The 16103-nt window shown below is 39.0% G+C and overlaps 1 protein-coding gene across 1 annotated transcript; it reads left to right on the top strand.

The window, feature by feature from the left end:
- Positions 1-1057: 1057 nt before the first annotated feature.
- Positions 1058-4359, top strand: LOC306912785 (uncharacterized protein). Its single transcript, XM_079489244.1, has 2 exons — positions 1058-1425; positions 2521-4359. The coding sequence occupies exons 1-2, from the start codon at positions 1368-1370 to the stop codon at positions 3774-3776; spliced, it is 1314 nt and encodes a 437-aa protein (XP_079345370.1). The 5' UTR covers positions 1058-1367; the 3' UTR covers positions 3777-4359.
- The last annotated feature ends 11744 nt before the right edge of the window (positions 4360-16103 follow it).

Raw genomic sequence — 16103 nt, 5'->3', positions numbered from 1 at the left:
GTAATGTTTTGTTATTTTTTTATTTATTTTGTTTCAGTTATTTGTTTCCTGATTTACCAATAACTAAATAATCGTGTTTTCTATATGATATGCTTTGACTCTGACAATGTCTGTTATTTGGGATTTATGCTGACTCCTTTAGCATTTGAAAAACATTGAATAAAAGTGCAGTCATCAGATATAAAATATGACATCGTAAAATATGTGAAGGCCTTCACAGTGTGCCTACTATTTATGAAGACTGTCAAATTTAACTTATATTGCAACTTAAAAAAAAGAGAATACAGGAGATGCTGTAGTATAAGAATGTCTGCAATCATTTAGGGGGTGGGTGGCAGTTTGTGTTTTGGAAAACAAATAGGCCTAACTGTTTCTTTGTAAGACGCTGGGATGTAAATCACAGTATGAGCAGTTGTTTCTTCACCAGAGCTGGTTCTACTTGGTTCTGATGTTACTGAAATAATGTAGAGCAATCCTCTGTGACTCTGCTGCATTCATTAATATCCACTTATATTATTCAATACTGTTAGACATATATTATCCAGATACTCATTTACATATTCAAATATCCATAGCATGGCATATAATTTGTGAACCTCAGTCTCCAGTAGGCATCCCAATGGAGAGTGTTTGGTAGGAACTACTCATTTGAGGTTTATTATAAAACAGCAGTTTTTATGCACCACATATGGAAAAACTCCCAGAAAAGAGCAGGTATGCTGGCACTCTGATTTATGTTACATCACAATTAAAGAATGTTTTGTTTCCCACTGCATTTGATTGAGTTTTTCTCTTTCTTTCTCTTCTGCGCTGTAATGTGTGTGTTTTTTAAGTTGTGATTGTATATGTGATTCATGCTAATTACATTGAATTACGTTATTGAAATTTGCTATGATATTAATCATGTTTTCTATATTATATGCTTTGACTCTGACAGTGTCTGTTATTTGGGATTGATGCTGACTACTGCATTTACTTTACTCACGTCATAGACTGATAGGATGTACTTATATTCATACATCAATGTATTATAATTTGGATATAGTTTAGATTCATTAAATATGAAGCTTACAAAGCAATCACAGTTAGCAGTTTATTTCTAGAATGTTGCTAGCATGACCTGGGGGAGGAGCTACAGAGGGGTGGAGCACATTACTTGGGGGAGGAGCTAGAGAGGGGTGGAGCACATGTAGCAGTTTGTTAGGTTGTGATTGGTGACATGATTCTATTGTTCTCCTCTTTGGCCAATCAACACCAAGCAGTTAGTGGTTCCACCTCAGACTCTAGTATAAGAAGAGTTTGTAGTTGTCACTCCTCCAGGATATCAATCATTTCTGATCACATCTGACTGTGGACTCCAGCTGAAGATGAACTCTCTCAACAATTCTGCTCAACAGGGAGGACCCAAGGATCCTCAAGACCTCTGTAAGTTACTGTAAAGTTCTTTCCTAGCTCACTCCAAAGGACACAACTCAGTTTCCCAACTCAATCCACTTTTATTTATCCAACTCTTTTATGCTGTTGGTTCCATTGGTGATTTGTTGGCTTCTTGAATCAGGTTGTAAACCTTCAAACAGAGAAAAATAAAGGTTAACAACATTGCCAAACAATCAAAGGATAATCTTCTTTAAACAATTAGCTTTCTACAACAATTGTGTTTAAGCAATAAAGTATTTTAAACAAGCAAATGTCTTTTAAACAATTCAAGGTATTTTAAGCAATTCAATGTCTAATTTAAATTACTTTTAAAATTAAACACTTCAAATTAACCATTTAAATGGAATAGATAAATGTTTCTAATTAAGTAACCATTTAAGCACTCTAATTGGAATAAAGAAAGATAAATAGCTGATCCTTGAGCTTGTAGATCAGCTCTTTTCCAACTAGGCATTTAAACCTTTAACATGGTGAACAATGAATGTCCACATTTCAGTAGTCTTTTAAATTCATAGTCATTTAATAAACTTAACATTTATAACTGTCTTCTTTTGTAATTTATACCTTAAACACAAATGAATTAATTTTCCAAACACTGTCAAGTGTGTTTGACCACAGCAGTGTGCCCAAAGTAAAACATAGCAGGTAATGCTGCAATGTGTTCCTTATCCAATTTGGTAGCACTGCAGTTAAACCATAAAGTAGCATTTCAAACATGCAAGTATATAAACATTTTTACAGACCTTTGGGGTTGAACTCGACTCCTGAAAGAACTTCAGCTTCTTCTCTCCCTGGTTTCTGTTTGTGTGGCCTTTTAAAGTCTTCAGGTGCTCTTAATGAGCAGTGGCCATTTTGTGTTTTGACTCTGGGAAGTGTAGTTCTTTTGGGATGCCAAGAAAAAGCTCCACTACTGAGTTTTGACTTCACAGTTACTTATTGTGTCTATATGGATATACAGCATGCCATAAGGATGTTTTTGTTTTGTTGGTGGGCTGGTAAAAATGTCAATTGTGGTAATTTCTTTGCTATTTTATGTTTATGAAGTAGTGTCCTCTAAACAATATTTAATTTGTCTTTGTCCAGTGTTGCGTCATCAGTCTGGCTTCCCTGTTCTACCAGAGGTGAAGGAACAAAGAAGCTTGGCTAAGCAAAAACACCACTGCTGTGATCAGTGTGGACAACACTTCTCTGACAAGTCCACCCTGAAAAACCACCAGAGAGTTCATACTGGAGAGAAACCCCATGGATGTGATCAGTGTGGACAACACTTCTCTCAAATGTCCAGCCTTAAAAGCCACCAGAGAATTCACACTGGAGAGAAACCCTATGGATGTGATCAGTGTGGACAACACTTCTCTCAAATGTCCAGCCTTAAAACACACCAGAGAATTCACACTGGAGAGAAAGCCTATGGATGTGATCAGTGTGGACAATGCTTCTCTAGAATGGACAGCCTTAAAAACCACAAGCGAATTCACACAGGAGAGAAACCCTATGGATGTGATCATTGTGGACAACACTTCTCTACAATGGGAAACCTTAAAACACACCAGAGAATTCACACTGGAGAGAAAGCCTATGGATGTGATCAGTGTGGCCAATGCTTCTCTAGAATGGACAGCCTTAAAATACACCAAAGAATTCACACAGGGGAGAAACCCTATGGATGTGATCAGTGTGGACAACACTTCTCTGACAAGTCCACCCTGAAAAAACACCAGAGAGTTCATACTGGAGAGAAACCCCATGGATGTGATCAGTGTGGACAACAATTCTCTACAATGTCCATCCTTAAAAACCACAAGAGAATTCACACAGGAGAGAAACCCTATGGATGTGATCAGTGTGGACAACACTTCTCTGACAAGGCCACCCTGAAAAGACACCAGAGAATTCACACTGGAGAGAAACCCTATGGATGTGATCAGTGTGGACAACACTTCTCTGACAAGGGCACCCTGAAAAGACACCAGAGAATTCACAGTGGAGAGAAACCCTATGGATGTGATCACTGTGGACAACAATTCTCAACAATGTCCATCCTTAAAAACCACAAGAGAATTCACACGGGAGAGAAACCCTATGGATGTGATCATTGTGGACAACAATTCTCTACAATGTCCATCCTTAAAAACCACAAGAGAATTCACACGGGAGAGAAACCCTATGGATGTGATCATTGTGGACAACAATTCTCTACAATGTCCATCCTTAAAAACCACAAGAGAATTCACACGGGAGAGAAACCCTATGGATGTGATCATTGTGGACAACACTTCTCTACAATGGGAAACCTTAAAACACACCAGAGAATTCACACGGGAGAGAAACCCAAATAATTGTGATATGTGTGGAAAAGCTTTTAGTAATTAAATCAATTCACAGGGTTGTACTGTATGGACACATACACATGCCTAACTGTTTTTCTTTGTAAGACGCTGGTAGGTAAATCACAGTATGAGCAGTTGTTTCTTCACCAGAGCTGGTTCTACTTGATTCTGATGTTACTGAAATAATGTAGAGAAATCCTCTTTGACTCTGCTGCATTAATTAATATTTGTGCAGTCTGTGTTTTTTATTGCACAGCTGCCCCATTTGCCAAACTTGCAGACCTTTGTATTGTTCTTAATTGAACTTTGAATCTGTTTTAAATCAATCTAAACCTAAATATCCACTTATATTATTAGACATATATTATCCAGATACTCATTGCATGTACATAATATCCTTACCATATAGTTTGTGAACATCAGTCTCCAGTAGGAGTCCCAATGGAGAGTGTTTGGTAGGAACTACTCCTTTGATGTTTTTAAGGTTTATTATAAACCAGCAGTTTTTATGCACCACATATGTAAAAACTCCCAGAAAACAGCAGGTATGCTGGCACTCTTATTTATGTTAAATCACAGTTAAAGACTGTTCTGTTCCCCACTGCATTTGATTGAGTTTGATGATGTTTCCATGTATAGATGAATTGCAAGTAAACTTAACATACAATTTGAACGGACTGTTATTTTTAGTACTACTCCTCATTCACTGAGTCAATAGTTTCCAGATAAATGATAAGAACAGTATAGGTGTAGCCAGTTAGACCAAATTTAGGCTACTGTCTTCTGCCATGTTACAGATTCCCCAGATTTGCTGTAGTTTACATTTAGACAATTTTAGTTAGTCTTTAAATGTTCGGATTAATTGAAAAATGGAGGACCCTGGTGTAAACAATTTAGTTTAGTTTATCAGGTTTTTTGTATTGACCTGTACTTTTGTTGAACCCCCAACTTGGCAATTTATGTGGGACCCAAGTGGGTCCTAACTGGGATGCCCACGTGGGCTTTAAGTTGGTTCTACCTGGGCCCTAGGTGGGCCCCAACTAGGCAATTTTATGTGGGACCCAAGTGGGTCCTAACTGGGCTGGGTCCTAGGTGGGCCCCACCTTGGCAATTTATGTGGGGCTGACATGGGTCCCTTATGGTTTCAAGGTGGGCTGAACTATATGGGCCTCAAGTGGGCTTGTCAGCTGGCACCAGATGGTTCCCATTTGGGCTTGCCCGTGTGGGCTTTAAGTGGGTTCTACCTGGGCCCTAGGTGGGCCCCACCTAGGCAATTTTATGTGGGACCCTAGTGGGTCCTAACTGGGCTTGCCCATGTGGGTCAGTGGGTTCTACCTGGACCTGAGGTGGGCCCCACCTTGGCCATTCTGTGGGACCCGCCTTTTTCCCATATGGGATAGATGTGGGATCCAAGTGGGCTTGCCTGTGGGATCCCCACAGGCAAACCCACTTAGGCTTGAAGTTCCTGTGTGTTAGAAAATATATCTTTGACAATGTGTATTTAAACATGACAACACAATAATAATAACAGTGAAAATAATAGATAAGATAGAAATAAAGACAATGCACAAGGTTACTCTTAAGGAAGGTAATAACAGAAGTGTCAAAGTACATGAGAAAAAGGCACACACATATTCACCAAATGTACATCTTTACAGCATAATACATTAAAAAATCTCTTTAAATGCAAATAAATATACCAATAATGCTCCACAGGGACTACAATATGATAAAAACAAAAAACGTAGAAATAGAAATAAACACGAAGATTAAGTGCTGACTGCAGGTCTAATGAACAGCAATGTGAATGCATACATATTTCATAACAAATCACAAGTCGAAAATGTGAGAGGTATATGAAAATCGTCCATTGTCCAATATTGTTTTTAGGCCTGAGGAAATGAGATTCCGTTTCATGTTTCAGATTAAACATGAAAACCAACAGAACCAATACAAGCTTCACCACAGGGAAGCATCGTGCTGATGAGAGTAGAGATGGAGAGACCGAGACCTTTTACTGGGGCGGTGCTCCAGTTGGAGAGAGCCTTATCTGCATTCTTGTGTTCTTCAGTCCCCCTAAAATAAATGACAAGAAGCCATGAACAGGAAAAAATTGTTGAAAAAGTTGAAAAAGGCCTTCCTTTTTCAACTTTTTCAACAATTTTTTCCTGTTCATGGCCATCTCCTTTCTCCTTTCCTGGAGCTGCTCGCAAACGTGGAAAGCGCTGTACTTCTTCCTGCTGGAGCCCTGAAGATCCATACTGGCTGTCCATCTCTGACACTCTGGAGTTGCAGTACAGACTTTCCTCACCGGCCCTCAAAACTGATTTCCTGGTTAAACAACACAAATAGAATTTCAATTATACCACAACAATGTGTCCAGTTTACTGTTGTGAGAAAATGTGTGTGTTGCATAGAATATAGTGAGAGAGGGAGAGAGAATACTTTTACTTCTACTCCACATCTCAGAGGTAAATATTGTAATTTTACAGGCAGGCAGACAGACAGACCCTTACTATATGTGCCACTATGTGTTAAATAGAGTTAATTTAATAGAGTTAAATATCTATATGGGTCCTTTCTGCTAGCAGTGCCTGCCTGCCTGTCTGTAGAACTTGAGCTGTATACTTTCTTGACCGGGGTTCCCAACTTCCAATGCAGGGCTTTGTACTGGGCCCAGGGCTTTATTTTCAAATAGCTGGTAGGCCTACCGTTCAACCGATTTGATGCTATATGTCTATTGACACATTTGGCTGGAGAGTAGGGAGTCGGGGAGTCGTGGACCCCATTTTTTAATAAAATGTATTTCTTACTTAATATACTTGCTTATCCCCATTATGCCGGCTGCTGGCACAGGGCAGCAACACAATTCCTCCACCTCTTGGCCATATTCTCTATGGTCCCCCAGCTCTGATGTTGTTGCTGAAGCTCCTATGTCATGTAATTTTAGTCCTTATTTCTAGTTAAGAGTCAAATGTGGTGGGAGGTACAGTACGTAGTGGTTTTGATTGATTGATTGATTGAAATATTTATTAACAGTTTGCAGAATTACAGTACATTTCAAGCACAACTCAAGACAAAGACTTTTAACTGTGAGTGGACGACCCAATAAAGCATTACACTTGTTTACAAGAGGGTCCACCTTGTTCAATTCATCAAAACATTTAGAGACGTTCAAATAGACACTTCTATATAGTCAAAGAACAGAACAGGAATTCATCATAAAAGAGGTAAAAAGGGAAAAGAAACATATACAGTGAGGGGAAAAAAGGGGTGGCCATGCCGCAGTATTTGCCAGCATCCACTTCATGTTTGATGTGGTCGCTCAAATAGAGAAGGCATGTGTCAGTGGAGTGGGATGTTCTGAAACCAGATTGGAACTCGTACATTAATTTATTAGTGGCAAGATACTTTTCAACCTGTTCATAGACAATTTTTTCCATCACTTTCGAGATGGAGCTTAGAATAGAAATAGGGCGGTGGTGATGAGTAGTCTATATATGCTGTTGCACCATACCGCATGTGGCCACTGGGGGCGCTAGTGAGTAATTTATGTTAATTTATGTTAATTTATTCATAAATATAATTAGCATAAAACCATAACTCATAAACCATAACTCATAAAACCATAACTCATAAAACCATAACTCATAAAACCATAAATATAATTAGCATAATAATAATTATAAAATTCCACGCATTCCCTAAATTCCATGCATACCTTAATGTTTATGTTGTGATGTATGCCATGCTTTTTGTTATTGCTTATTATAAATCGCTCTGGATTAAGAGCGAGTGTTTTTTACATTAAGTGCTTAAATCTGTCCCTATCTCTCCCTATCTCTCTCTCTCTGTCCCCTGCCTGCGTGTTTTCAGGAAGGGGGGGTTGTCCCTCAGACAGACAGACATGCCGGCTCCAGGTGTGCATAGAACAATAGAAATTTTAGATTAACCTCTGTGTTGGTGAGGGGTGGGGGATCCCTTATCTTTTAGAAGTGCCAGGTGGCAGTTGTAACCGGGGGTGGGGGCCATTCTCTTTGAACTGCCAGCTGGCAGATTGGGGGTCCCTTATCTTTTTGATGTGCCAGCTGGCAGCTGTAAACCCCTCCCCATCAAAACATCTGTTTGGTGTGTTAATGTGTTAATTATGTTAAAACCGGGGGTGGTGATCCATTCTCTTTGAAGGGGGGTTGTATGCAATGTGGTGTGTGTGTGTGTGGGGGGCCAGGGGGTGGGGGTCCCTTCTCTTTGAAAGTGACAGATGACAGGTGACAGGTGACCGGTGACAGGTGACCGATGACAGCAGCTGAAAGCTGGTTTAACAGCTGGTTTAGCCCTAGCATTGCAATTTCCAGGCGCATATATACGTTGGAGTAATGGGTGTACAGTAGGTGTACACTATTGAGTACAGGTAGGGAAAAATAAAAAGTATGAATAAATTATGCAAATTTAAAAAAGAAAATGAATTTAAGCAAAACTTATAATGAAAAAATAAAGAAATAGGAAAAGGTTTGTACAATGGTTGGCTAGATATTAGGTGTATAGATTCTATTGAGTTGTGTAGGCTCTGAGCTAACCTGTGTATGTATACAGAACCTGTGACATTAGGGGACCAATATTTTCTGCTATTATTGTTACCCTCCAAACGTGTTGATGCTCTTAACATGTACCCTTGAAGTTGTGTAGTTGTCCAAGATTTGCGGATTGTACATTTGTACAATATGGTTATGATCATTGGGACCAGTTCAAGTAGTGATTATTACTTTCATGCAGCATATGACCAAGTTGTATATAGTTATAGTTAGTACATCATAATCCCATATGGTCTAGTGGTTTAGGATTCATGGATTTCAACCATGAGACCCGAGTTCTACTCTTTGGGTGGGAAATATAAGTATATGTTTTCAATTATAGTGAAAGTTAATGATACCCCATAATGGTCAATATCTATAGAGATGATTACACTGCAATACCACTTATGACCTGATGTGATTTCAGACCCCATAGTGCAGTGGTTTTCAAACAGTAGGCCGGGGGCCACCGGGGGGGGTCCTTGAGTGGGTGGGTGAGGTGATCCCCTGCAGCTAAATCATGGAGAGGTGGTAACCAAATGGACTTGAGAGTTGTAAAAGGAAAATCAAATGGTACCACAAAAGTTCAAATATTGCAAAGTTATTCTGTCATTTTTGTAGTTACGGCGTTTGTAGAAATGTTTGGAATAACGATCATGATATTTTTAAAATAAGCCCACCGTTATGATCCATGGCTATATCACTCATCAAGCTTTACAGCTAGACAGTTTCTTCAATGGGTAATATTCATCACGAGACATCAATGATTGTGTTATAGGCAGTGTTGGAACTAGCGCCCAAGTACATTAAGCCTACATACTTTACATAACGAAACTACTTTTTTCTATAACTTGTAATGCGACTCTTATAGTTATCTCTTATAGCTACTGTGTTCTCAATGTGTGAGTTAGTAGTTACCCATATTGCGTAATCTAATCCAAAGGAACCGTCTCCTTCTCCTGCCAGTGCGGAGTCTGTCAAACTGCCATGGTGCGCTGAGTGCACCCCAGAGTGGGACACATTCCACATGAGAAAGAAAAAGTGGCTTCCACAGGGCATAACGTCATATAATCAACAGAATAATAATTACTTACTTAGGCCTGTCTGTGCATGGGGGCAGGGTATCAGTATTATATCGATATCATTAGACTGGATATTGTCTGTGATTTTGGATATTGTACTATTGGCATAAGTGTTAAGAGTAGAGCTTAAAACACACCACTGGACAAGTGACATTAGGGAATATGTTTTCTTTGAACAACATTGGTTATAGGTAACTTGAATATTAACAGCTGTAAATACAGCTGACTGTATCGGTGAACAGGTCCAGACTTACAGTATAGCATGAAGATCAGTTATACAATGCAGCCTGACTATTTTCACCTAGCTATAACATTTTCCCTCCCCATACATGATAAAATCACCCCGCGTGCAACTGTGCACATAGATAGATGGAATCCCTCTCTTTCATACTTAGCCCATAAGCACTCCACTCCCCCTTAGCCCATAGCACTTGACGTAGCACATAACCGAGCCTCAATGATCTTACAGGCATATTCAAAAGGCATAACTTATGTAATTTAGATAGTATTATATGTAGTATACAAGATTACAAGATATTACACTATGTAGAAGGGAGTTCCACCCTTGCCTCTAGCCTATGGTCAGTCTGGTCAGTCTGGTGTGTCTCAGAAGCAGGACCGGTTACATGCAGAACATTGTCACTTTTTACTTGCACCGTTATTAAACTAAGGGCTTAAATTGTCTGAGCTGCTCAGTGCCTTCTTTTTCATAGATATTACACGGTTAGACTGAGGTTATTGACTAGCGTATTATTCTTGGCAATCTTTTATGTATTTGATGTATTAAGTGATGTACGTGATGTATTATGTGATGTTCTTGCTCGCTGTAAATTGCTCTGGATTCAGAACATCGGTTAAATAAATGCCTAAACTGTAAAATTGTAAAACTACATAGTGATACTATTACAACAACACGAGAATTACACAAAATCAAAGACTACACAAAAAAACAAAACAAAACTTGACAAACAAACCACAAAAACACAAGACCTACATTAAACAAACATTATGACAACATGAAGTACAGAATTCAAAACTCAACGCAACACAACAAAATAATACAAGACATACATTAAACAAAAAATTATGACGACATGAAGCATACAGAATTCAAAAACACAACACAAGCTTTTGCTCATTATCACAAAACAGTATAAATCAAAAGTAAGCACAAATATCAAAAGTGTTCAAATGTACATGTATGGAGGTTAGATTTGACGGAGGGGCACTATAGTGCAGCCTCCAACTTTTCAGCCTAGCCTAGAGGTGGAAAACTGTTTCAGGTTTTATCAAAATATGCTAATGTTACACAGTAAATGTGTAAAACACATTTTATATTACTCCTCCAGATTCTGCCCCCAAAGAAAAATCCCACAATTTGTTACATAGTATCTCTATATCTCTATAGTCATGTGTTCAGGAAGGATCTATCCGATATTTCATATTCCATCCTAATTGTCTAACATTGGCTTTCAAAGTTTACAGTATTGTCCCTGTTTTGAACAAAGAACCCTCAAATCATCAACTTATTTGTTGACCCATATTTTCATCTACACCATGTCTACGCACTAAGTATGTACACTATGAGCTGCACAACTGCTTTAAGGTGTATCATGTGTAGCGTCTACTATTCTAGTCTACTACAATTAAGAATTGCCTAATAATTAACAAAATAGTGATACATACAGTGATAGACCTGTCATACCTGCACTATTTTGCCAAAACTGCGAAAACGGTGTAAATATAACATTACCCAATCATTATTTTTATTTGTAAAACAGTCTTTATTTATTTTGTATAGTACAACATCATCATCATGGAGGTGTATATACATGTAAATGTAGCGGAACAGTTGAACAACAGCTGAACAAATACTAGATATGATGCATGCCTAACTATAACGTCAATTCTTGAAGACCAATGGTTAGTTTGTGTATCAACTCTGTCATTTTTTTATAACAGTCATTTGCATGTCCCCCCGGCAAACACCCGCACATGTAGCATATGTCATGGGTAGCTAGTTTAACATATATTCTGTTTGTTAATGCAATATCCGAGGGCTTCCACGCGTCAGGTATTATGATGGCTTCAGGATGGGCGATAAATCCTCGGCAAAATCTTTCCCGTCCATTTTCGATTTTTAAACGATCGTTGGTGTAGTTTGCCTTGAGAAATGAACATTCACCTCTGCTGAAGTAAACATGCTGATTCAACAATGTGTCACCAGGTATAAAACTCGAAAGGACTAGCTTACATGCTGGACATCTGTGCTGGTCATCCACACCAATATGAATCATGTTAGCAGGGTCCCCTAGCCATGCAAATTTAGATTTAGATTTTAACCCATAATTAATGTTTGATTTGATTCTGGGGACATTGGTTGTTGGAGGTAGTCCACACAATACGGCATCATGGGCATATGTAGAATTGTCATCATGTGCAATATTACGGCCTCCGTCAGTATAGTTCATCCAATTAATTCGGTCTGCCATAGATCCATCAAACCCTGGATCTATACCAGTGGGTACATATTGTCCATGTTTATAAATTATTCTGTCAAAAATTGTGGGTCGTCCATTTTCGGGGTTTAAGTGGAATGGTGTTTCGTCTTCATTAGAGGTGTAATACGGATTTGCGTTAAAGGTAGAAAATGGGTTTCTTGTTGTTGTTTTGTCAGAATCCGGTTCTAGTAGACATGACCGTCTGTTATCCATACCCTAAGGTTAGGGTTATCCGTGGTTGCCAGGAACGTTTGTGACGGTTGTATGGGATGCAATGAGTTATTTTGTAGGATCTCTGTGAGTATCTGTGACGGATACACTTTGCTTATACTATAACACACTAATGTATGTGGATACTAGGTACCTCCTAGGTACTAGGTTTAGAGGGGTGGGTCATTCAATTTCAATTAAATTTCAATGGATCCACATGAACCAGTAATAGTGACAGTGGTTCAAAACAGTATTCTCCCATACCATTTTAATTTCTGTAAGACTGGTTATAAGTCATTTTAGAAAATGTCTGTAAACCCCCAACTACTGTATAGTGACGGATTGAATATTAATTTAATACATTCTGGTATTCTGAATTCTCCTAGAGTCTGATACACTACCAGCCACAACACAAACATTAAGGTATGAAATTATTATATTATTGTATTATTGATACTTGTGAACTTAGTTTATGAACAGCTATAATATGGCATCTTGAATTGTAGCTTTGTAAACATGTGTGATTTGAATAATAATGAGGTGAGGGCGTGGTGTTTGGAGTCATGTCCCTATTTAAAAGGGATGCCTCAGATCTGTAGGCATGCTATGCTTGCGGAGAAAAGACAGCTAGGCTTATTCACACCAGAAGGATAAGGTTAGGAGATAATTCCTCAAGAAACAACCTTTATCATCAATTATTTCCTCTCAATATTAGTCATGGAGGCTATGGGTAAAGCATGTACCCATAATGAATCAGTGGAACACCAGACGTTATCGTCAACCGAACCAATCGATGCAAATACATCTATCGTACCTATATTCAACTCATACGATCCTTTCAAAGTATGGGGGTATGTGAATCTGCAAGAGGACAGATTGGTCTATACACCGGATCTCAAATTATACGAAGAGAGAATGGAGGACGAGGTCATGACCGGTGAACTGTTAAGCATCCATATGCCGATAATTGATGAGGACGACCTGGTGGTGGATGATGAGGAGGACCTAGTGGACTCTGATTTGGAGGGGCTAATATTCGATCCTGACAACAAGTATTTTGCGCCGATCGAACCGCTGGACTTGACTACAAGCAAGAAAACTCAGAAAATGGATAAATTGGACAACTACCCATCACAATCCCCTCACTCACCAGAACCGAACTATGAAACACAGAACTATTCAAAACCACTACCATCCCCTGCAGACTCTGGTGATGAGGATGCAACATCCCCTCTAGTTGCATACAAGGCCTGGATCGCGGAGTCTGCTTCACCTACAGTCAAAACTACCTGGGTGAAACCCAAAACTAGCTGTATGAAACCCAAAACTAACTGGATGAACCGAATGGATGACATTCTTCATGTCCCCACATATGGAATGGGTCGCAGGAATGTTAAAGATATAAAGATTGCATTAAAATTATGGGATATCGAACACGAACAGAAAAACAGAGATTCACATGAAGGGGCCTGGTAGAGATACATTAGTACATTAATCTCTGATAGATATGATTATCCTTTTACCTAGACCTAGATAAAACCATCATTGATAACTCAACGATTGCAAACTAATAGTATTGAACTGTATCATTGACAACTCACCGATTGCACGCTAATAGTATTGAACTGTATAATCTAAGCAGTATGATTGCTTTACCCATTTTGTACTATATGATTTAATTTGACATGTCTATTAAATGTGTTGTGTAACATACCTATGTAAATATATGTTATGTTTCCTCGCTAAATAAAAATATCAAACATATTTTGATTGTGGTTTTTAGTTTTTATTCACTATTACCTGTGTTAGATTCTAGCTAGGTTCTTACGGGGGTAGTATACTAAGCTTTGTAACTATTGTAACTAATTAGGATTATGCCATGATGAATGGTCCTTCCTTCTTTTGCTGTGGGTGTAGACCTATAAAACAGCGCTTAACCTCAAAGGTCGGCCATGAATAAAGGTGTTTTACATAACCAGAATTAGAAGGCTCCACCTCTCTGAGGGTGTTGTTAAATACCAAATACCAGGGGGGTGTATAGCATAGGCTACTCCGTAATATACGATACATGTCAAAGCGTGAGACATTGAGACATTGAGACACTGAAAGAGCTCTGAAATGAAAGAACGAAAGAAAGAAAGAAAAATTTACTCTACCTGCTATCAAGACGATGATAGAAAGGTTTGGGATTTATCTGAGGGGAGGAAAATAAGAATGACATTCTCACCATTCATATACTACCCGTATATCGAACTATATACATTGGAAGCAGGGGTTAGTATGTTTGAAGACAGAGTGCCTTACATACGAGTTTATGAATCTGAATATGAGAAATTGGTACCAGCTATTCTAGAGTTCTGTAATTATTTGCAATTGGTATCAAAAATACATCTAGATTATATAGAACCATCTCAAATTGTACGCGTAGACGATACAATACCTATTCGTAATAAAGCAGAGGGGTTCATCGTGGACTGTTCTAGATCAAATTTATGGTTGTTATTGAGATACAAATCTCAAGGCTCTACTCCGCTTCAAATTCCTAAAAGTATTATGGAAAAAGAAAAAGACTTCCCTATTCAACTATCCGTTGACGTGAAAGATTTGGGGATTCTAAGGCATGTATTGAGAGTAGGTTTTGATTTTTTCAAAGCAACTAGAGAGAGGCGAAAGATAACTTTGCTTGAAGACCGCATTAGGGGGTTTAGTCATGTCAGTCATGCAGTCACTGAAAATAACCCTAGGCGTGTGGATTACCAGGCATGCCCTACCGGCCGTACAAGGTTTTCGTTCGGTGATTATATACCTAATAGGCCTACTGGTATCGATCTCGCAAAACCGGCTGGCGCTACATTATTCTCAATGCCTGATGACAGCCTGGAAAATGACGCACCAACAATTGCAGCTACTACGCCCACCCCTCCTACACTATAGGTAAAAGGCGAACTCCTCCTCCTCTTCCTTATACACCGTTGCCTTACACTCCATGCATGCAATTGCGATATGATCATTGATCATTCACCATGGAGGACTCTACTTTTTCAGTGGGAGAATCCAGCTCAAGTGGAGGAGACAAAGCTTGGTGGATGGACCCTCGGAGGGGTGTGTATGAGGCACCATCATGGTGGAATCCCACCAGTACTGGGGATACGGACGAAGACGATAAATATGATGATATGGACGAAGACGCTGAATATGATGAGAGGACATTTTGGGGCTATGATACAAGGGACGCTGAATATTTTGAGAGGGTAGACCTATTATCCACAAATTCACCCGTTCCCCATGATACTCCACCCACCTCACCAGTGCTTTCGACGCCATCCCCAGTGAATTTGCCCCTGACTATGGATGAGAATGACGGGATGATCAGTACAGTACATATAGATATTATGAAAATACGTGTTGTTAAACTACTCGAAAAGGCTATAACTGAGCATATGAAAGAGGGTTGCCATGGCTGTCAAATAGATCATCCTAGCCCACACGGAAAGGACTTATATGAAACTTATATGGTAGACATATATGTCTAACATATAAGTTACATATATGTTAGACATATATGTAACTTATATGTTAGACATATATGTGGCATATATGAAATTGGACCCCCTGAACATATATGTGCATATATGCACTTATATGAACATATATGCACAAGTACATATATGTACATATATGTACATATATGATATAATAATATAATACAAAAAATCACACCCGTGTGAACTGAGTGGTGCAAGGTCTTATATAGCCTGATCAGCTGTGGTCTGACGTAATGTCAGTGACCATAGTAACCATGCTCATTCTTTTGGGCCCCACGTACAGGTACACACAAACACGGGTACAAACAAAGCTGGTTATTGGAGTGGTTTGCACCACTCAAAAAAATACATACATACATACATACAAACATGGATGCACCTGGGACGTATCCTCGGGGTTTCGGGTCTCCCAACATCATACCCCTCA

Source organism: Electrona antarctica (genome assembly GCF_951216825.1).
Source record: "Electrona antarctica genome assembly, chromosome: 20".
Taxonomy (NCBI): domain Eukaryota; kingdom Metazoa; phylum Chordata; class Actinopteri; order Myctophiformes; family Myctophidae; genus Electrona; species Electrona antarctica.
Note: the sequence above shows the minus strand (reverse complement) of the source record. Positions and strands in the feature narration are given on the sequence as shown.